The 23,374-nt window shown below is 55.7% G+C and overlaps 3 protein-coding genes across 8 annotated transcripts; 2 read left to right on the forward strand and 1 right to left on the reverse strand.

Annotated features, from left to right (window-relative positions):
• Nucleotides 1-308: 308 nt before the first annotated feature.
• DNALI1 (dynein axonemal light intermediate chain 1) lies at nt 309-4,958 on the reverse strand. The gene is made up of 6 exons (XM_040086398.1): nt 4,849-4,958; nt 4,653-4,747; nt 4,402-4,571; nt 2,365-2,543; nt 1,560-1,724; nt 309-651 (listed from the first exon to the last, which is right to left on the reverse strand). Exons 1-6 carry the CDS (start codon nt 4,927-4,929, stop codon nt 616-618), a joined length of 726 nt encoding a protein of 241 aa, XP_039942332.1. The 5' UTR covers nt 4,930-4,958; the 3' UTR covers nt 309-615.
• SNIP1 (Smad nuclear interacting protein 1) lies at nt 4,928-8,789 on the forward strand. The gene is made up of 4 exons (XM_040085970.1): nt 4,928-5,244; nt 5,302-5,419; nt 5,880-6,469; nt 7,361-8,789. Exons 1-4 carry the CDS (start codon nt 4,928-4,930, stop codon nt 7,623-7,625), a joined length of 1,290 nt encoding a protein of 429 aa, XP_039941904.1. The 3' UTR covers nt 7,626-8,789.
• Nucleotides 8,790-10,031: 1,242 nt separating this feature from the next.
• MEAF6 (MYST/Esa1 associated factor 6) lies at nt 10,032-16,213 on the forward strand. 6 transcript variants are annotated; one of them, XR_005704053.2, is made up of 9 exons: nt 10,044-10,151; nt 10,267-10,382; nt 10,470-10,557; nt 10,723-10,768; nt 11,249-11,441; nt 14,174-14,203; nt 14,307-14,364; nt 14,958-14,991; nt 15,454-15,560. XR_005704053.2 is itself a non-coding variant. In XM_040086399.2 (8 exons), exons 1-8 carry the CDS (start codon nt 10,056-10,058, stop codon nt 15,460-15,462), a joined length of 612 nt encoding a protein of 203 aa, XP_039942333.1. In that variant the 5' UTR covers nt 10,032-10,055; the 3' UTR covers nt 15,463-16,213. The 6 variants fall into 6 exon arrangements, 4 of the variants coding, with proteins under 4 accessions (XP_039942333.1, XP_039942334.1, XP_039942337.1 ...); XM_040086399.2 differs by lacking the exon at nt 14,307-14,364 and having other exon boundaries at nt 10,032-10,151; nt 15,454-16,213; XR_005704054.2 differs by lacking the exon at nt 14,174-14,203.
• The last annotated feature ends 7,161 nt before the right edge of the window (nt 16,214-23,374 follow it).

Genomic DNA, 23,374 nt, shown 5'->3' on the forward strand with positions numbered 1-23,374 from the left:
TTTCCCGTGTTCACTTGCTATGTGACCAGCTGCTCGCAGAGGTACCTCGAGCAGGGATTTCATTTGCTTCCACTGAGAAGTGAATCTGACTGCCACCATGCCTCTTCATTTCACTAGAAACAATCACACCCAGAGCTTCGGTGTGTTCTGACAAGGGATTTCCATGTACAGTTGACACCCCAAGACACCTGTCCAAGAGTGAGCTGCCGTGCCTTTCTTGGTGTATGTGACTTGCTTTTCTCGTAGGCACTTTTATAGTGTTTCTGAATCTTCTACATCGTTTTCAAACTAATAATGTCAGAGAGGTGTTTGCATTTAAAAAGGTTTATTAGTTATTGCTCTGACGGTCATTAGCACGTTACCAACAGGCAAGTCCCAGAGAAGTTCACTGTTCAAAGAGCTGACTGCTGAGATGGCTCTGAAGGAGGGAGCAGTAATTAATGAAGCTCTTGAATTTCAACTCTTCAAGAGAGAAAGAAAGAACACAGTTATGCTGCCTGCTGTTACTGGTAAGTGAAAACTCAAGATCGTTTTAGGAAGACAAATCTTTGTCACTAATTGCAAGCTTCTTGCTCTGACAGCTCTTCTGAGCCTGCCTTGAGGACAACAAAACAATTAATTCTTTGCTGCAATGAGGCATTCAAGTTGGGCCTGAAAAACAAATGAGACACACAAATTAGATTCCCCAACCTAAAAAACCCTCAGTGCTGTGAAGGGCTAAATTTTCTGTTGGATGTTCACAGCAAGGAGCTGAGGGACACTGTGCTGCTGCCAGGAGAGCCAGGCCAGGTTTGTTCCCCAGCAATTCCATTCCTACATGTTTTATAAATCAGTTTTTCATTCCTGGCATGCACACTTGTTGCGTTCTGAGGAGACCAGAGTTGGCCTTAGCTCTGTTGTACAATGAGAGACTCGGTTTAGAATGTGAAGCATCGAGGGGGAAATTAAATAAAAGCTGTTGAAACAGTGGTCTGAATTCTCTGATTTCAGGCTGGACTGTGTGAGCTAAATTAAGTATTTGGCTCTCTAGCATTTGGAACATGGACTGTCTCTGGGAACAGCAAGTTTTGTGATTACTGAGACAATCTGATAGCAGTTAGTGGATGGATGGGAGCACAATAACCCGCAGCAGTGGCACACACAGCGGGCCAAGTACAGGTACTTCAAAGGAAGAAACAGATTCAGGGGCAACACACACCTGATCTAAGATTTTTTTGTCCTAAAACATTCCAGGGCAGCCTGAAAATGTGAGTTAGAAAGTAGGATCTGCAGGAAAAGCAGCTTGCTCTGAGGGAAGCTGTAGCCAGAAACATTTGATGTTCAGGGTGACATTCTTTCCTTACTCAAAAGATGTAGGATTTTTTTTTTCCTTTTAAAAAACAAAGTACAGAGCAGAAGCTCTGTTCTCCCCAAAGCCACATATACAAATAATTATCCAGTCCCTGCACAGTTGTTCTTGGGTAATATTTAATATGAAATGGTGTGTTGTGCTACTAGGGCTTTAATAGTTTTAATGAGAATTTTACCACTAGTATTTGGAATTCTGGATTTTTACTGACCTTCAGCTGCTGGTTTGTCCGTTTGAGGAACTGAACCTCTTCACTGTGTTTCTTCTCTTCTATTTCTCTCCTTTCAGTTTCCTGCCTTTCAATAGCCTCACATTTTGCTTTCTCTTCGCTCACTTGTTTTTCCAGCTCCTTCTTTTCCTCTTCCAGCTCTACAATCTTGGAAAAGAGTACAGATGTCTCAACTATTGTTGGCAAATAGTCAATTTGCAGTTAAGATGGGACTGATGCCTTGAGAAGCTACCTAGAACAGAGGCTAGACTGTGTTAAAGGAATAAAAGGGTTTTTTTTTAAAAGGATACACCTTGGGCAGTACAAGAGCCTGGCCAAGGCTACACCCAAGATACACCACGGGTCATAGTTTTCACACTTTTATAAGTTTTGGTCCATTTACATATTGGGGTTAATTGTCCAATTACAGCTTCAGGTGATGCAGTCCCATCCTCCCAGGCTGCTCTCCTCAATTTGCTGTTTATACTTTTGGGCCCGAAGCTGCAGCGTTGTTCTGGAGCTGGAAAAGGATTGCTTCATCTGACTAAACTGAGGAGAACTTGCTAACACTCTATATGAGGTTCAGAGTTATATACTAAGGCAGTACAGAATCTGAAAAATACGGGATCTAAAACTTAAGGCATCAGGACAAAGTGGTACATCCTTTAAAGCTGTAGAACAAGCTTCAGAGGCGCAGCTAACACCCAGCCGAGTACTTTGACGGCCTTTGCTGCCATCCCGTGGAAACCATGGCCTTTAAGGCGATAGAATTTCCTATTTTCACATGCGGGGAGCTCCGTCCACTCACCCTTTTCTCCAGGTGCGCCTTGCCCTGCTCGGCCTGCAGCGCCTTGCGCACGCCGAAGGCCACGCTGCTCTCGTACAGCGCCTGGTACGCGGACAGGGTCAGCTGCAGCTCGTCCCGCACCCGCAGCAGCAGCAGCCCTCGCTCGGCGCAGCTCACCGTGGTCTGTCGGATCAGCTCGTCTGCAAAGAGGGAACAGAGGCTGCAGTGCCTTCGTCTGGGAGCGCTGCACATGCACAGCTGCTCCTCACAGCCAGGCACAGATCAGAACTGTCCCTGTGTTGTGGCTGCACACACACAGTAACTCCTCTCGCCTGTTCCCTGCTCCTCACAGCCAGGCACAGGTCAGAACCATCCCTGTGTTGTGGCTGCACACACACAGTAACTCCTCTCGCCTGTTCCCTGCTCCTCACAGCCAGGGACAGATCAGAACTTGTCCCTGTGTTGTGGCTGCACATTCACAGCCGCTCCTCTCGCCTGTTCCCTGCTCCTCACAGCCAGGCACAGATCAGAACTGTCCCTGTGTTGTGGCTGCACATTCACAGCCGCTCCTCTCGCCTGTTCCCTGCTCCTCACAGCTGGGCACAGATCAGAACTGTCCCTGTGTTGTGGCTGCACACACACAGCCGCTCCTCTCGCCTGTTCCCTGCTCCTCACAGCCAGGCACAGATCAGAACCGTCCCTGTGGTTGTTGAGATGGACGCTGCGCTCAGAGCACTTCTTTAAGAACTTCAGAGGGCTCCGAGCATCAGCACTTTGTTATCTACAAGTGTTTCGTGCCTTTTCTATGTAACCTCCCATGGGCAGCTCCACACAGCTCTGGCTCTTTCCCTCCTTCTTCTCCCTTCCTTCTGCAGCTCCAGCTTGCTCCTGGCTGTCCCTCGTATGGCATCTTACCCTTTCTGTCCCTTCCTCCTCACAGCAGGGCCAGCAGGCTCCAACTGACTGTGAGTTAAGCCACTCTTTTATCACACCCATAGCTGTGAGGGCAAGGCTGCTCCCACCCTTTGATAACTAACAGAGCTGCAATGTATTGGAGGCAGGATCGTCTTTAGCGTTATCTCTGTCTCCCCACAATCTGTTTCCTCACAGTCCCTATTACATGACCGTGTAAAATAGGGTTCTGGAAGGGTAAATGTGGCCCTGAAGGGGCACTGGGCTCCTGAGGCGTCATGGAAGAGTAAAGATGGTTTTCAAAGAAAAAATGGGGTCCTGGAAGGGTAAATGGGGACCCTGAGGGGAAAATGAAGTCCTGGAAGTGATGCCTTAAGCTTTAGCTGTTATATAGAAGGGTGAAGAGGGTTCTGAGGGAATAAAGAGGGTCTGGAAAGGTAAATGGGGCCTTAGGGGTAAACAGGCCCACACTTAGGACATGACATGTACTAGAGACAGAAAGAATTGATTTGTTTTGTTACACTGCAGCCGTAGCATTGAGCACAGCAGGAAAGAACAGTGGTGGTGCAGCCCCTTCAGGTAACACCAGTGATTCTGATCCCCTAAAGCTGTAACAGCAAACACCAAAAAGTGTGTAACAACTTGTCAGTTATGGGGGAGCCTTCAGAGGATCCTGCTCTCCACCCCGCGCCTTTGGGAGACCAGCGCTGTGCCATCAGAGCGCACAAGACACACACGCCTTTAAGCTACTTTAAATAAATCCTAAGTGCAGCTAAGTGGATAACTAAGAGGGTTTGAAGCCTGTCCTTTGTGTGTGGGCCTGACATTTCCAAGTCTGAAGGGATTTTAGCGTGCTAGCAGTGCTAACTGTTTCTCAAGAGAAAAATTCTCAAGAAAGCTTCTTCTCAAAACAGTCTTAGCAAACAAGATCCTTTCCCAAAACAATCCTTCTCCAGGTGGTGTTTTGCTGTTTCTCTAGTTTCACCAACGGGATTAGAGAGGCGTCGTTCCTAGTCCCCAGTCATTTTGGGTCTGTATCGGAACACCTTATAAAAGGTGGCAAGAATTAGACAACAAATCCTTCCATACCCTTTGCCTTCTGAAAAATATTTAGACATCTGTGTGTGAGCGGCGCTCAGCACTGACCGAAGCACTGCGTGTAGAGCTCCCTGCGCACGGGGCACAGCCCGGTCTCCCGTGCCAGCCGCTGCTGCAGCTGCCGGTCCAGCTGCTCCTGCAGCAGCACGACGTCCCGGCGGGTGCTGGGCGCTGTGGACACCTCCTGGATCCAGAGCTTCCGCGCCTCCTCCCACTCCCTGCCAGAGAAGCACCGGCCGTCACCGGGAGTCACCGGGAGCCCCTCCGGGCGCTGCCGGCCCCGGCCCGGCCCCGCTCACCGCGGCGGCAGGATGGCGTTCAGGAGCTCCTGCGGCTGCTGCGAGGAGGGGATGCTGGCGGGTGTTCGCTGGGGGGACCCCTTCAGCGGCTGACTCTGCGGGAACAGGAGAGGACGGCGCCGTAGCAGCGGCCAGGGGACCGCGGTGCCCCCGGCGGGGCGCGGTATCCCCCAGCGTGCCCGCCGGCCCCGCTCACCGCCGCGGAGGCCTTGTCTCCTCGCCGGGACACCAGCACGGGCTGGCTGTACCGCAGCAGCGACTCCGGCGGCGCCGCCATGGCGGCCGCGGCCCGGTTACCATGGCGACCGCGGCACCGTTATCACGGCGGACGCGGGCCCGTCACCATGGCGACCGCGGGCCCGTCACCCGGGCGGAAGCGGCGGAGGGCGGAAGCGCCTCGAGCGGAAGTGGCGACACTTCCCGTCGGGACGGGCGCCATGGAGGCGGCGGCGGAGGAACGGCGGCGAGAGCGGCGGCGGCGGCGGGAGGCGGCGGTGAAGGTCGAGCGGCGAAGCCCCCGGCGCAGCCCGTCGCCGCCGGGCGAGGAGCGGCGGGGCCCGGCGGGGCCGCGAGCGGGCAGCCGCGGCAGCAGGTAGGGAGGCCCGGCCGCTCGGCCCCACGCTCGGCCCGGCCCCGCCGCTCAACCCCTCCCGTTGTTCCCCAGGTCGCCCCGGCGGAGGAGCCGGTCCGGGCGGAGGAGCCGCTCCCCGCGAGGCAGGAGGAGCCGCAGCCACAGCCCGCACCACGGCGCCGTGAGGGTGAAGCAGGTAAGCGCTGCTGTCGGTACAACGAGCGCCGCACCGGACGCGGTTCGCAGAGACGCGGCCGTGCCGGGTCCAGAAGGCGCCTCTTCATTTGTCAGCTCGGACTGGGCCCTGCATCGTGTCCCATGGGCAGGGGGAGGATCTGAGCGAGTCAGGAGCTGCCGCTGCCCAGCTCAGGCTGTGCCACCAGTGACTGGAGCTCCTGTTGGAGCCCAGCCTGTGCCACGGCTCAGGCGTCCCCGGGAGCTGCATCCTTCGCCCAGAGCAGGTTACGCTGTCTGTTTCTGGTGCTTTATTCGATGCAAATTGTGGGAACCCAAGCAGTTCGGCGAGAAAATCCGTTTCACAGCGTATCAGAGCTGCGCACACACGTCCCAGAGCGTGCATTCCCAGTGTGTAGGACTGGGATTTTCTGCAAGGCCGAGGTCGATGTACTTCTCTTTATTCTCATTGTCCCTTCCAGGAGCGAGATGATCACTGTCGCAGGGGGAATGAGGAGCGGAAGCAGAGGCCCCTGTCAGAGCAGGAGCACCGGCGGGACAGGAGCGGTGACCGGGACAGGAGCGGGGACCGGGACAGGCACAAGGACCACTCAGACAGAAAGAAGAGCGCCGGTGACCGGCCGGCAGCTCGCGGCCACGAGCGCGACGCGCAGAACCTGCGGGAGCAGCAGGCGGAGAGGGAGCTCTACAACGACAGGAGGCGAGAGCACCGGCAGGGCGGCAGCGACCAGAGCGCGGAGCCCTGGCGGTCGGAGAGCAAACCCAAAGAAAAAACCGCTGAGAACAAACAGAAGCCGAGCTTCGAGCTGTCGGGGGCGCTGCTGGAGGACACCAACACCTTCAGGGGCGTGGTGATCAAGTACAGCGAGCCCCCCGAGGCGCGCATCCCCAAGACTCGCTGGCGCCTGTACCCCTTCAAGAACGACGAGTTCCTGCCCGTGATGTACATCCACAGGCAGAGCGCATACCTGCTGGGCCGGCACCGCCGCATCGCCGACATCCCCATCGACCACCCCTCGTGCTCCAAGCAGCACGCCGTCTTCCAGTACCGGTGAGCAGCTCGGGGAGCTGGGGAGGGAGGCAGCAGGCACAGCTGAGGCTTTTTGGAGGGCGTTGTAGCCAAGGGTTATTGAAGGACGAGCTCGTTTATGCGGTCGTTTCAGACCGGCGCCTTTTGGTAAATGTCTTTACTGGTGAACAAGTTGGGAAGAGAGCAGGTGTGAGGAAGAGGATGTCGATGAGGATTGGTTTGGGTTCCTCCTTATGATTTCCCAGGTCAGAGTGGGAGAGTTATGTACTTGCCTTTTCCCACAGGCTTCAAGCTGCTGCCTGGAGACTAAAAATCTCATTTCTGACTGCTGTCAGTTCCCGCAGGGGAGGAAAGCAGCGCGCAAAGCCAGCGCCGTGGAATGGGTGGTGGGGAGGGGCGAGTTCGCTGTGGGCACGTCAGGAATGGAATCTCTGTGTGACTGCTCTGGATCATCCCAACAGTGGCCAAATATATCTGAGACTCCTGAAATTTAGCCATAAGCAGAGAAATCATGTGCAGGGGTTAGATACAGCATGGGGCGTGAATCCGGGCTGGAATAACGCATGGGGTGTGATTGACAGTGAAAGCCTTTCGAGGAGGGGTTTGTTGGTTTGCTCTCACAGGGAGGGCAGCTGTGCTCCCATGCAGAGGGGGCTCCTGCTGCTGCTGCTGCCAGCAGTGCTCTCTTGGGGAACCTCTGTCCCAGAGCAGGAGTTGCTGTGGTACATCACCAGAGGCTTAGGGAATGGTGCAGCCTCTCTGTCTCACAGTTCCTTGTTGCTCTCGCTGGGCTGCTCCCCTCTTGGATTCTCTGCACACACACCCACCTGCTCCTGGGAGTTTCTGTCCCACCTGCTTTCAGAGCTCGCTTCCCGTGTCTCTGGTGGTTCAGGCAGCGTTTCTGTTTCCCAGGCTGGTGGAGTACACCCGAGCTGACGGCACCGTGGGCCGCAGGGTGAGGCCCTACATCATCGACCTGGGCTCGGGCAACGGCACCTTCCTCAACAACCAGCGCATCGAGCCCCAGCGCTACTACGAACTGAAGGAGAAGGACGTGCTCAAGTTTGGCTTCAGCAGCAGGGAGTACGTCCTGCTGCACGAGTCCTCAGATAAATCCGAGGCCAATGCAAAGGACGATGACGAGGATGAGGAGAAGGAGGAAGAGTCTGACAGTTAACGGATGAGGAAGAAGTCGGGGAGAGGCAGAGGAGAGAAACTCCTTGCGATTGAACGGGACTGGGATGTGAACGTGGAGCATTGCAGCACTGACGCCTCTTGTTGCCTTAAAGTCCTTTCTGTGTTGCTGGTCTGTTCCCATCGTTCGTTTTGGGGGTGGCTTTGCTTGTTTTGATAGTTTTGCATATCAGGAAATACAGCTTTACTTTTTATTTTATTTTTCTCCCAAGAAGCTGAAGAGCACCCGGACGTGAAAGCTCTGGTGCTGGAAACCCTCCAGAGATGTTGCCAGACTCTTCCAGCAAACCATGTCAAACACGGACAGCATCTGGAAAATTATTTTTGTGGCTTGTTTTGTTGTAGCCCTTTGGAAATGCTACAGACTAAAGATTAGTTAGAGAGTACCTGATGCACGTCCTGTTCCGTAGTTTGCCAAATTCCTCTGCCTGTTGGGAGTTCTGACAGGAGAACTTACCTGGATCACTGCTAAAATGGCAGAAATGTGGCAAAGACCCTCGCGTATTTGTATGTTTTGGGTATTTAATTTGCCTCGTGGTGACTGAGGGGTGGGCATTTCACTGGAATTCCGCCTGGGAATCACAAGGGAATGGGAAACAGAAGTTAAAGAGTTCCTGGAATTTCAGGTGATGAGACTGTGACCCGAGTTTCCTGTTCCCACACATGATGCTGAAACTGTCCTGGATGGGGAGTTTCTGTGTTGAAAGCTGGAGCCCTTATATCTGACCCCACCCCAGGATTTGTTTGTGTCACACAGAAACACCTTTGCTTAGGGTGACGTGTTTTAACCAGTTTGCACTATTTTAAGTTCTCTTTTTATAAAATCTTCCCCACACAGTAAAGAAGTCAGTGTTCAGGGGAGAGAAGCACCAGTCCCACTCACTGGGAGTTGCAGGGTCTTTGGTGCCTCCTCCACGTTGCTTTGTGTTCAGTGTGTGTGTCCCACACCTGGCCGATCCCCCTGGGTGTTTGTGGTGTCCCCTGTTCGTCCCTGCTGTGTACTGACACCAGGGTGCTTGTTGTACACGTTGACAGTGTAAATACGGGGCGTTGCTCTGGGGTTTCACATGGGTAGGATGGGGTTTGAGCAGGAGGAGCTCCTTTATATCTGCTCCAAGGGTTTTTAAATAAACAGTTTGTAAATTTAGCTCCGATTGCTCTCAGTTGTAATACTTTTCTAGCGTCCTTTTTATTTCTTCTTTTCGTCAAAAGAAATGAAATTTCAGTACTTGTTTCTGTAGTAAAGAAATAAGTTAAAAGTGGCACAGTTTGTATCCTGGAGAGGCTGTGAGCACAGGAGGTTTGTGTCGCTCCCCTTGGCCGGGCCTGAGGCTCATTCTGTGTCCCCTGGCATAGTTCACATGGGAATGTGAAGTGACAGAATTGCTGGACTGCTGAAGTGCAAACTAAAGTGTCACTGCAGAGGATCGGAGGGACACAGTTTAACAGGATCATGGGAAGGGTTGGGGTGGAGGTGTCCAGAAAGTAAATCCACAAACACCCGAGGTTTATGTCCAAAAAGGAGACAGAGGAGTCCTGTGACTTGATTCGAATAAAGGGAGAGGCCGTGGGGCTGCATCCTCCAATTGTTAGAGGACGCAGCCTCCTTTTTATCCCAAATTCCTCACCGCATTTCCCTCTCTCTTTCCTCAAGGCTGAGGTACTTGAGGGTTAACAGACTTCCCAAATCACCTAATACAGAGCCCCTTCTAACGTATAACAACCTCCCTTCTTTCCCTTGTGTCAATCAGTGGAATTCCTATGGAATTTATGGCTCTTCCCATTGCTTCTTTAATGTCACAGTATCCAGTTTTATTTATCAGCAGACCTACAGTCTGTTTGTAAAGACGGATCTCTCTCATTCCATTTATGAATCAGTGGAATCCTTCCCGTTGTTTCTTTTATCCCTCAGTGCCAGCTTTATCTTCCAGCAGACCCGAGGTTGGTTTGTAAAGACAAATCCCTCATTCCTTTCAGAGGGACCCTAAAGACCACAAAATCACAGAATTGCTGAGTTATTAAGGCCGGCAGAATCACAGCTTATTGAAATCATTAAGGTTATTGAACTCTTTAAGGCTGGTAGAATCACAGAATATTGAAATTAGGGCTGGCACAATCACAGAATACTGAAATCATTAAAGTTATTGAATTATTAAGGCCGGCACAATCGATCACCGATATTGAAATTAAGGCCGGCACAATCAAACGCAGAAATTGAGATTAAGGCCGCACAATCGATCGCCGATATCGGCGCTAAGGCCGCACAATCGATCGCCGATATCGGCATTCCTGCCGGCCCGTCCCCGGTGCCGGTGGCCGCTGCCGCCGAGCCCGGGCCCGCTCCGGCCTCGCCACCGCCCCCAGCGGCCGCTGCCGGCATCGCCGCGCCCCGCCCCGCGCAGGCCGCGCCGCCATGGCCGCGCTGCACGCCAAGGCCGGCGGGCCCCCGCAGATCCCGGACACCCGCCGGGAGCTGGCCGAGCTGGTGAAACGCAAACAGGAGCTGGCGGTGAGCGCCGGGGAAGGGTTCGGTGCGGTGCGGGTGGCGGCGGAGCGGCTGAGGGAGCGGCGGGGCCGGAGCGGCGCGGCCGGGCCTGCTCCATGCGCGGCGGTGTTCCCGGCAGGAGACGCTGGCAAACCTGGAGCGGCAGATCTACGCCTTCGAGGGCAGCTACCTGGAGGACACGCAGATGTACGGGAACATCATCCGCGGCTGGGATCGCTATCTCACCAACCAGAAGTGAGTGGCGGAGGCGCTGCGCACCTGCCCGGGCCCCCCCCGCCCCATGCCCGCCCGGCCCCGCCATCGCTCCTGTCTCTGTTTCAGGAACTCCAACAGCAAAAACGATCGGAGGAACCGCAAGTTCAAGGAGGCCGAGAGACTCTTCAGCAAGTCCTCGGTCACTTCAGCAGCGGTGAGTGCCGGGATGGGCGCAGCGGGGATGAGCCCTGTCCCCATAACCGGGGGGATGGCTGTCACTGGTGTCACTGCTGTCCCGTGTCTGTGTGACCTGCCCTCCGTGCTTTGAGCATTGGGAAGTGAATCCCTGCTTGGCTTGACATCCCCTTTGGTTTTCCAGGCTGTCAGTGCGTTAGCTGGAGTCCAGGACCAGCTCATTGAGAAGAGTAAGTTGTTTTTCTCTGAATTAGGGGAGAATTACACTCTCCCCACCATTCAGCCTCCCAGATCTGGGCTGGACTCGGGGCTCCCGTTCCCAGTCCCTTTATCTGGCTGCTCCCAGCTGTTGACTTCCCAAGTTCCTTCCACACTCAGCAGGGGTTTGTTGTGTGTAAGAGGGGTTGAAATTCGCTGCTCTTTGGAGGAGCTGAAGCACTGTGTCACTGTAGATGTGTCACTCACAGGAGGTGTGGGGAGCAGCCACTCACCTCCAGGGTATTGAAAATTGTTTTTGTGATCAGCACCAGATAGGATGTGGTTCCTCAGTGCTGAGGAGCAGCTTCCTGTCCGTCGTGCAGAGTTGTTCCCCAGGCTCTGTCATTCACCCCCGCAGCGCTGCAGGGCTCAGCTGTCTCTGCTGCTCCTCTGGGGTTGTTTCTCCCACCCAGGGCTGTGCCTGGTGCTCACCTGGGTTTGTCCTGCTCTAGGGGAGCCGGGCAGTGGCACAGAGAGTGACACTTCTCCAGACTTCCACAACCAGGAGAATGAGCCCAGCCAGGAGGATGCTGAAGAGCTGGATGGCTCCGTGCAGGGTGTGAAGCCCCAGAAAGCTGCTTCCTCCACCTCCTCTGGGAGCCACCACAGCAGCCACAAAAAGAGAAAGAACAAAAACAGACACAGGTCAGTGGGACCAGCAGCCTGCTCGCCACAGCCACACCTGGACAGTTGGCTGGGGCTGGACTGAATTCATTGCCTGAGGGGAGCCAATAACACGTAGGAATAACGGGCAGCTGGGGGCAGTTGTTTGGGTGGTTTTCCTGGTTTTTGGAAGAGGAGGGGAAAGTGCTGAGGAAGTTGGACAAGCAGCACAGGGTGCTCGCTCCAGCTGTGGCACAGCTGTGCTTCTGGGCAGCTTCTCCAGCTCTCCCATCTCTCCAGGATAAAGCTTATTCCTTTCAGCAGGTCCTGGCCTCCTGAGCTTGCTGCTTGGTTTCTGCAGAGCCCAGTAGGACAGGAATGTTAGTGCTTTCTTTAAAGGAGGGTGGAAAGCAATTGGGAATGTTTTTGGGGTTTTGGACACTCCCAGTATCTGGATTTCCACTCCAGCCCCTTCCAGCTCTCACATCCCAGCCGAGTCTCAGTGCTGGCGTAGAGGAGTTGCTGTGTCACCTTCACCTCAGAGCGTTTGTTATTAAACTGACCTGAAATTCGTGTGAAACAGATTCCTTGAACTCTTTTCTGGTTGGATTTACCTGTCCAGCTCTGCCCCTGAGGCGAAATGAGGGCGATGAGCTGGTGCCTGTGCCCTCAGCCCCGTGCCAGCGCCTGTGAGTCAGGCCCTGGGGGAGGAACACCATGCAGGGCATGGAGAGGAGACGCTGCAGAGCTGTGCCCCTCTGAAGGGTTGCTGAAGCTGGGCCCTGAGGATTTAATAGAAGGGATGGAGCTTTTAAAACTCCCCGGTGTCTGTGCTGGCTCTGAGCTGGTGGCTCTGCCTGGGGACAGGCTCTCCTCTCTAGGGGACCTGCCATGCAATTAGAGAAAGGGTTTAAGGTGGTAAAAGTTTACAAGAGGGGCTGGGGACAGTTGGGGGTGGGGACACGAGGTAGGTACAATGGTTGGAAAATGCTGAAATCCTTTTTTTTTTGCCTTCATTAAGTGTTGAGTCATTAGTGTGTCTTTAATTCTTAGGTCAGAATTTCCTTCCTACAGCAGCCTGAATTGGGCAAATATCCAAAAGGACTGCATGTCCCTTTGGTTCCTCACGAGCTGGGAATCCAAAGGAGTTCAAATCTCTTTTTTTGCCTGTAGATATTTGGAAGAAGTTCAGGAATAACACGAGAAACTACATCCGTGAGCAAGTCCAGAGAAACAACCTGTAAAACTGAAGTACAGCTTAAGAAAACTGCCATTTCAGACAAATTATAAAATATTCTCCCTGGACAAACCATGGCCAGCAGCATGGTGGGGTGCAGGGCAGGTGCTGGAACTGACACAAATCCCTTGGCTCCGGTCCATGACCCGGGCTTTGGGGACTTTGGGACACAGGCTGTGTGGCTCTGGGTTCCTTCACATCCCCCCTCTGCAGCTTTGGCTGCTGCTGCCAGGCCAGGTTGGACGGAGGAGCCCTGCCCTGCTCACCTGGGGCAGCTTCTGTGTTCCCAGGCCCTGGCAGACACTCCGAGGGGCTCAGTGAGGCAGGAACTGACTGTTTGTAACGCTTAGCAGGGCCAGGTAGATAAAATTAAAAAAAAAAAAAAAAAAGATAATTAAATTTGTCTGTAATAAAAGCTCTGTTAAAATTGTGATTGCTGTTACTGACTATCCCCTAAATTTTGGCAGACAAGGCCAAACAATTCTCCAGTATAATTAGGGTAAAAACACCCCAGCAACATCCCAGTTGTGATCCACAACCCCACAGGTGCTCCAGCCAGATCTGTGGGTCTGTCCCCTGAGGGGTCTGGCATGAAAAAGAGAAAAATAAAAAGAAATGTTGGCTTTTTTCTGTTTATTCAGAAGCTCTTCCATTTGCCAGCACGGCTCTGGGTTTCACTGCCCGTTCCTGGAGCTGCTGGGGAGGGGCCCTGCAGGAGCTCGGCCTCGCTGGGGCTCCCGTCTGGCTTCAGGTGCACACAGGGCCTCAGGTGTGGCTCCAGAGGCTGTGCTGCCCCTCTGCTCCCTGCCAGCAAGGCCAGGCTGGATATTTTCTGTGTGCTCAGCTCATTTTCCGTGGCTAATGGGTGTCTGGGGGAGCCCGGTGCCGTTTCCTCCTCGCAGCGCAGTCCTGGGGTGGGATTCCGGGGTCGATCCTCCCCGGGCCGTGCCAGCTGTGGGCAGAGCTGTGTCTGCAGGCTGTGCTGTGGCATTTGTGTGAGGGGTGGGACAGTCACCGCGCTGCTCGGCTCTGGCCAAAGCTCCCTGGGCCACGGCTGCAGGGACAGCAGCGCTGGGGGCGCGTGGGGAGCAGCCCACTGCGGGGTTGGGCGCCGAGTTCTGCGTCCCCTCCGCCTGAACCGGCCTCGCCCTGCCCTGGCAGCCCAGCTCCCTAAGCCCACCCTGCTTCCTGACCCCTCACTTTGGTTTTCCAAGCCCTCGGGTTCCTCTCCTGCCCCTGAGCTCTGCCCCTGGCAGCTGCCCCTTTCAGCTCCTAAAATCCCCTGTGTAAACCAAACCCACCCCTCTGCTAACGCCTCTTGTTCCCAGAAATCCAGTGGGGAGGGGGACTCTGGATTGCCAGAGTGCTTTTTGTGTCCAGATATCTGAAGAACTTGATGGTGTTTGAACACTGGCTTTATTATTTACTTCGTTTTAATTTTTTAGCAATCTCGCTAGGGTGGCTAATCAATTAATTGATTTAATTCATTAGTATATTAATTTCTATTGCTTTCTTCCTTTCAAATGCTGCCCCTCAGCCCGTCTGGCATGTTTGATTATGACTTTGAGTAAGTTTGACTTGAATTAGTACTTGTGCTGTGTTGTTAGTGTGTAGACACCGATGTGCCTTTTGAGACCTCGCTAACCCCTAGTTTATCTGTTTAATTGTAGGTATGTATATTAGGTTAGGCTGGGAAGTTTTTTTTAAAAACAGAAAAGCGTGATGGAGGTAACATTTTATTTAATAACTTCAGCAAATTATGAATTAACCTCACTCTTCTTTACCTTTCTGTTTCATATTTAAATAGATAAAACCTTTTTAACTTTAAAATTAGTTTAAAAACTGATTCTTTTGGCTTTGCTGCTTAAGGAGATAAGTATAGATTTGGATATTTCCTTTTGGAAAAAATGTACTAAACTCAGTAACTTTGGCTCATATTATCTCTGTCATCCTAACTCTCTCTCTCCAAGTAAATAACTCTCACAGTGTGTCTGGCTAATTACCCGTGGCATAGTTACACCTCTGGCAGATTAAATTAACCTGGAGCATGCCTAGTTCCCCTTGTTCACCTGCCTGAGTGATTGACTGTGCCCCGTGATTAACTCTGTCTGGGAGTGGATGGAATCTTGCTTTTTGGCAAATGATAACTCGACTCTCCTCTGCCGCTCTCGTGCCCAGTAACGCTGGGAACAGCGCCCTGGCTCAGCCAGTTGGGAATGGATGGATTAACCGTAGTCTCTGTCGTAGCTGTGCCCTGTGCAGTAACTCTGGTGTTGGGTCAGGTATTGACATGGACGTTTCTCTTGTCTTTCCAACCACAGGATTGATCTCAAGTTAAACAAAAAGCCAAGAGCCGTAAGTATCCGTGCTCTGTCCGTGTTTTCATTGCTCACTGGAGGGGCTGGCTGACTCCCAAGCTTTCAAAAACCCTCCTTGTGCTGCTGTCGTTTGAGTTCTTACTGTCACGGTTGAGGAATCACAGCGTGAGGTCGGCATTGTCCCCTGGCTGTGGCAGCAGCTGAGCCCGGCTGGGCTGCCCTGAGCCCGGGTCACAGCTAACTCCTGTGTGCTTCTCATGGAAAAAGCCGCTTTGCATCCTGTTGTCTTGTCATGATCCGGAGCATCAAAAGCATCTGGTTTGAGTTGATACTCAGAGGTTGGAAGGGTCCGTCCTTTTCCGTGCTTAGCCGCAAGAAAAGGATCTGTTTTGCCTGCAGCTGGTGGTGTGTGGATGAGAGAGGACTGAGACCCCCAGCTCCGAGAGCAGAGCCGGAGGTGGGAAGCTGTTAACGTGCGTGTGCTGTCCTTTCTCTGCAGGACTACTAGAGCCATCAGTGCTGATGCTCCTGGGATTTAGGTCTGTGACTCCCCACTGAGAAGCCCTGAAGCAGGATGGCAGCTGCAGCAGGAATGACTCGCTCTAAGGGACTTGGATGGGGGGGAGGAAATCCTGGACCGAGTACTTTGCGTCATTTTTAAATCACCTGAGTTGCAGGAGGACAAAGGTGGTGTAGTAGTTGTAGTAGTTCTGAATTCCTGACTGTTCTGTGCTTCCACCTTGGTCGGGAACTTCCTGAAATGGCTGATGCTGCTGCCCCCCCCATCACCTGCAGATGCACAGAGAGGCATTTCCTTTTCCACTGGAACCGGGGTAGCAGTGTGTCCCATCCATGTTGTGAGACTCAGATTACTTTTGTTGCTGGTATTTAGCTCTGCAGGTTTGTTTGTTTTTGGTTTTGTTTTTATTTTGTTGGTTTTGTTGTGCTTTTTTGAAAGCTGAAGTGTATAGTTACAAGTTGACTTTGGGTTTCTTTGTTTCGTCTGTGTAGTGGAAGGTTCTTCATTTTGTGGAGCAGCTCTTTTGATTCTTGCTGAAGCAGAGAAGAAGGTAGTTTAACCCTTTTCTCTTACTTTCATTTTAAACTCCATCTCCTGATACTCCTCAGTGTATTAGGTGCAGGAAGGGCCAGAGCGCAGAGCCAACTCTTCACTGTCGCTGACTTTGGGTGGGTTCTCTTTTTAATACAAACTCCTGTCATTTGTACATAAACAATAAAAGTTCCATGTTTGTCTCTTCTCACAGTCTATTCAGTCCAAACTTAGACTCCTGGTGCTTTTTAGTGCTGCCTGCTTTATGGGGACTTTGCTGGAATTCTTCTCTTTTGGCATTGGAGCTGTTCCTTGTCCCGTGGCCCTTGGGAGCTTCACTTGGTGCTTTTTCTTCTTGGGGCAGCTGCAGCTGAATTCTGCAGGGAGTGCCAGGCCCTGACCTCCAGTTGTGTTTGGCGGATCCCACTGGCAGGACTGGGATGTCCCTGGCAGGACTGGGATGGATGTCCATGGCAGGACTGGGATGTCCGTGGCAGGACTGGGATGTCTGTGGCAGGACTGGGATGTCTGTGGCAGGACTGGGATGTCCATGGCAGGACTGGGATGTCCATGGCAGGACTGGGATGGATGTCTGTGGCAGGACTGGGATGTCCATGGCAGGACTGGGATGTCCATGGCAGGACTGGGATGTCCATGGCAGGACTGGGATGTCTGTGGCAGGACTGGGATGTCCGTGGCAGGACTGGGATGTCCATGGCAGGACTGGGATGTCCCTGGCAGGACTGGGATGGATGTCCGTGGCAGGACTGGGATGTCTGTGGCAGGACTGGGATGTCCGTGGCAGGACTGGGATGTCCATGGCAGGACTGGGATGTCTGTGGCAGGACTGGGATGTCTGTGGCAGGACTGGGATGTCCGTGGTTCTGCTGGTGAGGACACCTTGCCTGCAGATCAGGGATGAGCCAGCTGGATTGTCCCTGGAGCAGGACAGGAGTGAGGGCCGGGTGCTTCTCACAGCAGCCAGGTCAGAATCTTGGTGATGCTGCTGAGCTGAGCTTTGCTTCGCTCAGTTCATGGGGAGTTGCCCTTTTTATCAGAGCTGGGATGTGTTTGTGTAACCCCTGCTGCTGGAGGGAGACGTGGGAACGGGGCCTTGGGAACGGGGCCATGGGACAGGGCTGTCACTGAGTCCTGGGGCGTGCACAGCCCAGGAACAGCCGAGGGTTCGTGTGTTCTGCTGCACCTCTGCTCCCCTGGCGTTCGGGGTCTTCCTCAGCTCCCTCCAGGCACTGGGAGTGCACGGGAGCAGAATTCTCCTTCGGGCTGTGTCTGATCTGGGGATCAAGGCAGCTCCGTGTTTGTTCCTGGAGTTTGCTGGCTTATCCTGCAGGGAGCTGTGTCTGTGCTCGGGGGCTGGCTCGGGGAGGTCAGGAGAGAGCAGCTTAAAGGCCAAGCTGCAAAGCCGGCCTACTTCTGTGTTTGAAGTTACAGAGTTTGAGTACAGAAGGGTGGAAGATCTAGGAAACATCGTAAACTACACGGCTTTGCTCCTCCAGTTCTGGAAAAAAGGACTTTCAGATGATGGTTTTGATTCCCTGGCCTCGCTATGAAAACAGTTCTGCCGCTGCTCCAAGCAGGGATGGCTGGAGCACCTGCATTTCGGAGGCTGAAGTCTCTGCTGCACCTCTGCCCTCCAGGAAAGCTGCCAGCCTTTTTTGGGTGGGACATTTTGGAGAAGCAGCGGCGGGCGGGTGCAGGCAGGCGGTGCGGCAGGGTCAGCTCCGCGTTCCTGCGACACACGGGGGTGCTGCAGGGACAACGGGGAGGCGCAGCCGTTCCTGCCTCTGGCTGTGCTTGTCACCGACGGAGGGGACAGCCAGTCCTGCCTCTGGCTGTGCTTGTCACCGACGGAGGGGACAGCCATGCCTGCCTCTGGCTGTGCTTGTCACCGACGGAGGGGACAGCCGTTCCTGCCTCTGGCTGTGCTTGTCACCGACGGAGGGGACAGCCGGGTCGATGTCTGACGGCAGCAGCCCCAGGGGGGAACGCTGGCAAACACTTGATTCAATCGAAGCATCAGCCGTTCCTTGCTGGGCCCTGACTCCAGCAGTTGTGCCTACAGCTTCCATTTGACTTCTGAACATTCCTGGTTCACTTCCCAAAGCCCCCCAGGGTGGCCTGGGCACAGGAGTCAGAGGGAGCTGCACGGGCTTCACCTGAGCGCTAATTAAAGCTAAAACTAGTGGTTAGAAATATATCCGGAATCCTTTGCTTATGAAAGATAAAATCCCGAGCAAAGAAAAGCGTAGAGGAGCAGCCACTGTCCTTACGGACCCCAAAGGTGGAGCGTTAGGGAAACGCTAATCCCCGCACAGCCTCGTCACCAAGAGGATTAGGCAGGAGTTCATCCTGTGGCCGAGGGGCAGGAGGGGTGCACGGCTGGGTAAGGGGGGCAGCGGGGAGGGGGCAGCGGGCGGGGACGGGGCCCCGCGAACGCTCGGCTCCCCTCTCCCGGCTCAGGGCGAGCCGGGCCAGCCCCCGGCCCGTGTTGGCATCGCTCCCGCAGCGCGCGGGGCCGGGGGCAGCCCGGGGCACCGAGCCGTGTCTCCGCTCCGCAGGGGCCATGGGCCGGCAGCGCTCCCCGCCCGAGCCCTGCTGGAGGCGGCTCCTGCGCTCCGCCGGCTGCGGGCTCCTGGCGCTCTGCGGGACGGCGCTGCGGGGGCTGCGGGGGCTCTGGAGCCTGACCTGGGTCGGTACCGCAGAGCCCCTTCCCCGGGGACCTCCACGCACCCCTGCCGGCTCCAACCGCGGCCGGAGCCCGGGCAGGGGCAGGGGTGCTGCTGGGTGCAATCGCTGCACCGCTGCTGCTGGGTGCAATCGCTGCACCGCTGCTGCTGGGGTTTGTTGCAGCTGGGCTGCGGGAGCGGGACCCCTCGTCCCGGGGCTGGTTCTTGGCTCAAGGCGCTGCGTGGTTGTGCCCACCCAGAGCCCCGGGGACGCGGGGACACCGCTCCAGGCTCTGCCCTCCACAGGGCGGGTGTGAGCCGTCCTCTCCCCCAGGTCCTGCTGATGTGCTACAAGAGCTGCTGGGACGGCGCCTTCCAGGTCACCGAGGAGGTAACTGCCCCGGCTCTCGCCGGGCCCCGTGTCCCCGAGCCCGGTGACACGGGGTTGGTGCCGTCTGGGCTCAGCTGCCCACGGAGCTGCGAGTCCCCCGTGTCCGTGTTGGCTTCCAGCTGGGCACAGCCCTGCAGCTTAGGCTCGAGGGGAGCGAGGAGGACGCGGACTCAGATTCTGCCTGGGAGCCCGGCCAGACAGGTGGGTCCCTGTGCCAGGGGTGTCCCTGGGGCTGCCGTGGGGGTTGGCAGGAGCTGAGCTGTGCTGCCAGGGCAGCGGTGGAGCAGCAGCGGAGTGGCGATGCCGGCGAGGCCGTGCTGGGGAGGCTGGAGGCTCTGGAGGCCGATGTCCGCTTCCTCTGCACCGAGCTGGGCGCTGAGAAGCTTCTGTGGAGCAGTCGGTTCCTGGAGCTGCTGCAGGAGCAGCAAAGCCTGCGCCAGCGGGTGAGTGCCCCGCTGGGAGCCCCTGTCCCCCCTGAACCCCCAGACCCTCACACCCCCTGCAGCTGCAGGAGCTGCCGTGGCAGTGGAACAGCGGTGACAGCCAAGAGCTGCTCGGGGGGGAAGCAGAGGACCAAAGTGCCAGTGGGAGCGAGGGAGAGAGCCCAGAAGGTAAGGGCTGGGAACTGGAGGGGGGCAGTAACTGGGATGGGGCGATGTGCTGGACCTGCCACCGGAGCTGGCGCCAGGACAAGGTGCCCAGTATGGGCAATCCAGCAGCACTGGGTGGCACTGGGCAGCCCGGGGTGGTAGCTCCCGGGAAAGGCTCCCAGCTCTCTGCATCTGTTCCTACCAGGGGCCCGGCTGGGTGCTCCCACTGGTGTCCCCTCTCTCTTCTTCGCTCTTTTCCAGGACGCCGGTGGATGGAGGCACCTCGGCAGCCACGTGGCTCCAGCCAGCCTGACAGGCAGAAAATGTAAGTGAAGGTGTGAGCAGGGCCTCAGCGGACCAGAACGGATCCACACGTTCCTCCCTGCCCAGGCCAGGCTGGTGCAGCCCCAGCTGTATCCCTGTATGTGCCTCCGTCCCTTGGTGCTGGCGGGGCCCGGCCCCATCCGGCAGAGCTGCAGCCACTTCCCAGGAGCAGGAACCAGCTGGAGACAGGTCAGGACAAGCCACTGGCCCTGGGTCTGGCCGAGGACACGTCCCAGCGCTTGCTGCCTCCGGGCTGGCTCTGGTGAAGCCCAGCCAGGAGCATCCTCCTGCTCTGCTGCTTGTTGGGAGCTTCCAGGAGCGCGGAGCCTGCTCAGCACCGGGGTGACAGGATTGCAAAACACCCACCGACTTCCTGATTGCCCAGATCCATCCTCTGCCTCGGCTGCTCCTGCACATGTCGCAACCCTGGGTCAGCTCCTTGAGACGGCGGGCAGGAGCAGCCAGCTCCCCGGCAGGGCTGAGGCCCCTCCCCGGCCAGCAGAGCTGCAGCCCCGCAGGGAGCAGGGCCGAGGGGTGCCCGGAGCCCAGCCTGGCCCAGCACAGGGGGCTGCATCCTGCCCGGGCTCCCGCTGTTCAATACAGGCAGCCGCTCTCCACGGGTTGTGTCTGCCTGGTCTTTGCCCAGCAGAGCTGGGACAGCTGCACCAGTGCCCCGCAGCAGCCCCCAGCTCCCGGGAGAGGGGGACAGGATGAGCTGTGGCCGGAGCAGAGCGGGGATCAGCACCCACCCTCAGCAGCAGGCAGGGATTTGTCCTCCCGACGTGCCCGTGCAGCTCCCACATGCAGGGAACTGATGCAACGCGAATAGCAGCGCCCTGACTCACCCTGCACCCACCTGGCCGCGGTGGGGTGGGGGTGGGACAGCCCCGTGCTGCTCAGGAACACCAGAATAAACCAGGTCCTGTAAATGAGCTGCTCTGGGGGCTCTTGCCTCACTGCCGGTGCTGTGGTGAGGGGTGCAGAGCTGGTGGCTGCAGCTGATGCTGCTTTGATGTCACCCTCCACCTCCTGCACCCTGGCCGGGGATTTCCAGCCCAAGGATTGCCACAGAGAGGTGAGTGATGGCTACAGCAGAACAGGACCTTGTCACATCCCTGTGACACGGCCTCAGCATGGCTGCTGCTGTGATCCCTGCCGGAGGTGGGGGCCAGCTTGGGGCTGGGCTTTCACTGCAGCCACCAGCTCTGCACCCCTCCCCACAGCACCGGCAGCGAGGCAAGAGCCACTCACAGGCCATGGAAACCCAGCCACCACACCAAAGCCTCCTGACCTATTGCTTAACCCGGGGCTGTATTTACTCCAACACACTTGTGCAACGCTGCTCCCCAGTCCTGGGCAGGAGCTGCAGTGGCTTTGTCAGGAGCGCTGAGCAGGTTGTGCTGCCCCAGACAGGGCTTTGGCTTCCAGGGACAGCCCCTGGCCCTGGGGAACAGCGGGGTATTCAGGGCCCTTAGGACATGGGAGAGAACTGAGGTGTGTGGCTGGAGGGCATCTGCAGGGGCAGCACCATCACCACCCCACCCCAGCCTCCCTCCACAGCCCTGGGGCAGCGCCCAGCTCCTCCCCAGCACCTTCCCCTTCTCTCCTGTGCAATGCTGACTGCATTTTGGGATAAAGGCTGCAGAGCTGCTGCCATGCTCAGTGCATCTGTTCTTCTTTACAGGGAAAGCAGCAGCCTCAGCACTTGGGGAAACACGGGGCTGATGCTGAATCTGCTCCCATGCCACATCCATCACCTCAGCCCGTGATGGTGCACACACCCCATCCCCTTTCCCACAGCCTGCACAGGAACTTTTCCCATTCCTGCCTCTGAAAACGCTTTAAAATGTTGGAAGTGGGCTAGCCACATCCTGGAAACCCCCAAGGGGAGGAACCAGCCCAGCTCAAATGGAAGTTTCAGGGAGCAAGGGCAGCACAGGGCGGTGGGGCCAGGGAGAGGTGAGGAGCCCTGGAGAGCAGAGTGGCCTGCTTGGAGGAACCAGCCTCTCCTGAAGCTCAGCACGAGGCTTCGGCGGCACACAGCTGACAGGATGAGGGCTGGGAAGCCCCTGAGCACAGGAAATCTTCAGCAGGCCCATGTGTGACCTCCTTCCCTCCAACAGCGCAGCGAGCTGACACACAGCTCTGACCCAGTTTGGCTCACCCAGGAACACAAAGCAAACACCAGCAGTCGCAGCAGGGGCTCTAGCCCCAAAGCTAGAAGTGCTGAGCCAAAGGATGCACCCCAAAAAGCCCGCTTTAACAGCCCCAGCAGGGTTGCCAAGGTGTGCAGGCAGGCAGCCCCGCTTCTGGCAATAAGGAGTGTGTAAGGGGAAAAAATGTGCAGGGGCAGCAGTTCCAATCAGCATTCCCACTTCCCAAACCTCTGGCACCACAGCGAGCTTGGGAAACGGGGACACAGAACTCTGTGTGAATGAAGGAGGAAATTCAGAGCACAGCAGTGAGACAGAGCGTGGCTGGGCTTGGTGGCTGCCCCAGCAGCACACACAGCAGTTTGGGAGCGACTTCACCAGATCTGTGCTAGGGCCTGACCCTCCCATGTGTGCCCCCAGGACTGCACTGCAACAGAAACATCACCACCAAAGTCAGCCAGCTCCAGCTCCTCCTCTCCTGGTTGTGATAATGCACCTCTGCACTTCCACACCGATTCCCTTAATTCTGTCTCCGTGCAGCTTTGAGAGACACAAAAACATTTACCCCCTCTGCACACCCTGTAAAACTCGAATCGCCTATTGCCTATTACAGAAACACCAGCCTTAAAACCCTGCAGCGTTTTTCAGCCACGGATCCCAATATGGCCAGCAGCAAACTCCTTACCTGGTTAAAGGTGTGCTCAGAGCCCTGGCACACCGCTCCATCCCCACCACACACACACAGAGCCACGTGAGCTCTGTCACTGCAGTGATGTCCTCAGAGACCTCCTCTGCCACAGTCACTGAAGACAGCTCAGCCTGTGAGGCTGCAGGTTTGTTTTGAAATGCAGCTGCTCTCTGGGAGCACCTGCCTCCCTGGTTTCTGATTAACGGCAGAGTCACTGCCCTGTGGTAAACCAAGAGCACAAGTTTCAATACAGACCATGAAGTTATTTAAGCAGTGAGATAAGAACATGCTGTGCTGCAGCGGAGCAGGTGAGAGGGGAAGATCCTTACACCATGACGTGAGCACGGATATTCCTGCTGCACTTCCAGTCCCTAACAAATCTTCAGGGCAAGATCTGGGCGCGTTACCACTCACGTATTCCACGCATCTGACACAGATGCACTGTAACTGGATAAAATACGTATTTATTTCCAGGCTGTACTGTGGAATTGCCCCTTGAAGCCAAACACAGCCCACTCTCGAGTCCAAAACTGCCA

Source organism: Hirundo rustica, chromosome 25 (genome assembly GCF_015227805.2).
Source record: "Hirundo rustica isolate bHirRus1 chromosome 25, bHirRus1.pri.v3, whole genome shotgun sequence".
Classification (NCBI taxonomy): domain Eukaryota; kingdom Metazoa; phylum Chordata; class Aves; order Passeriformes; family Hirundinidae; genus Hirundo; species Hirundo rustica.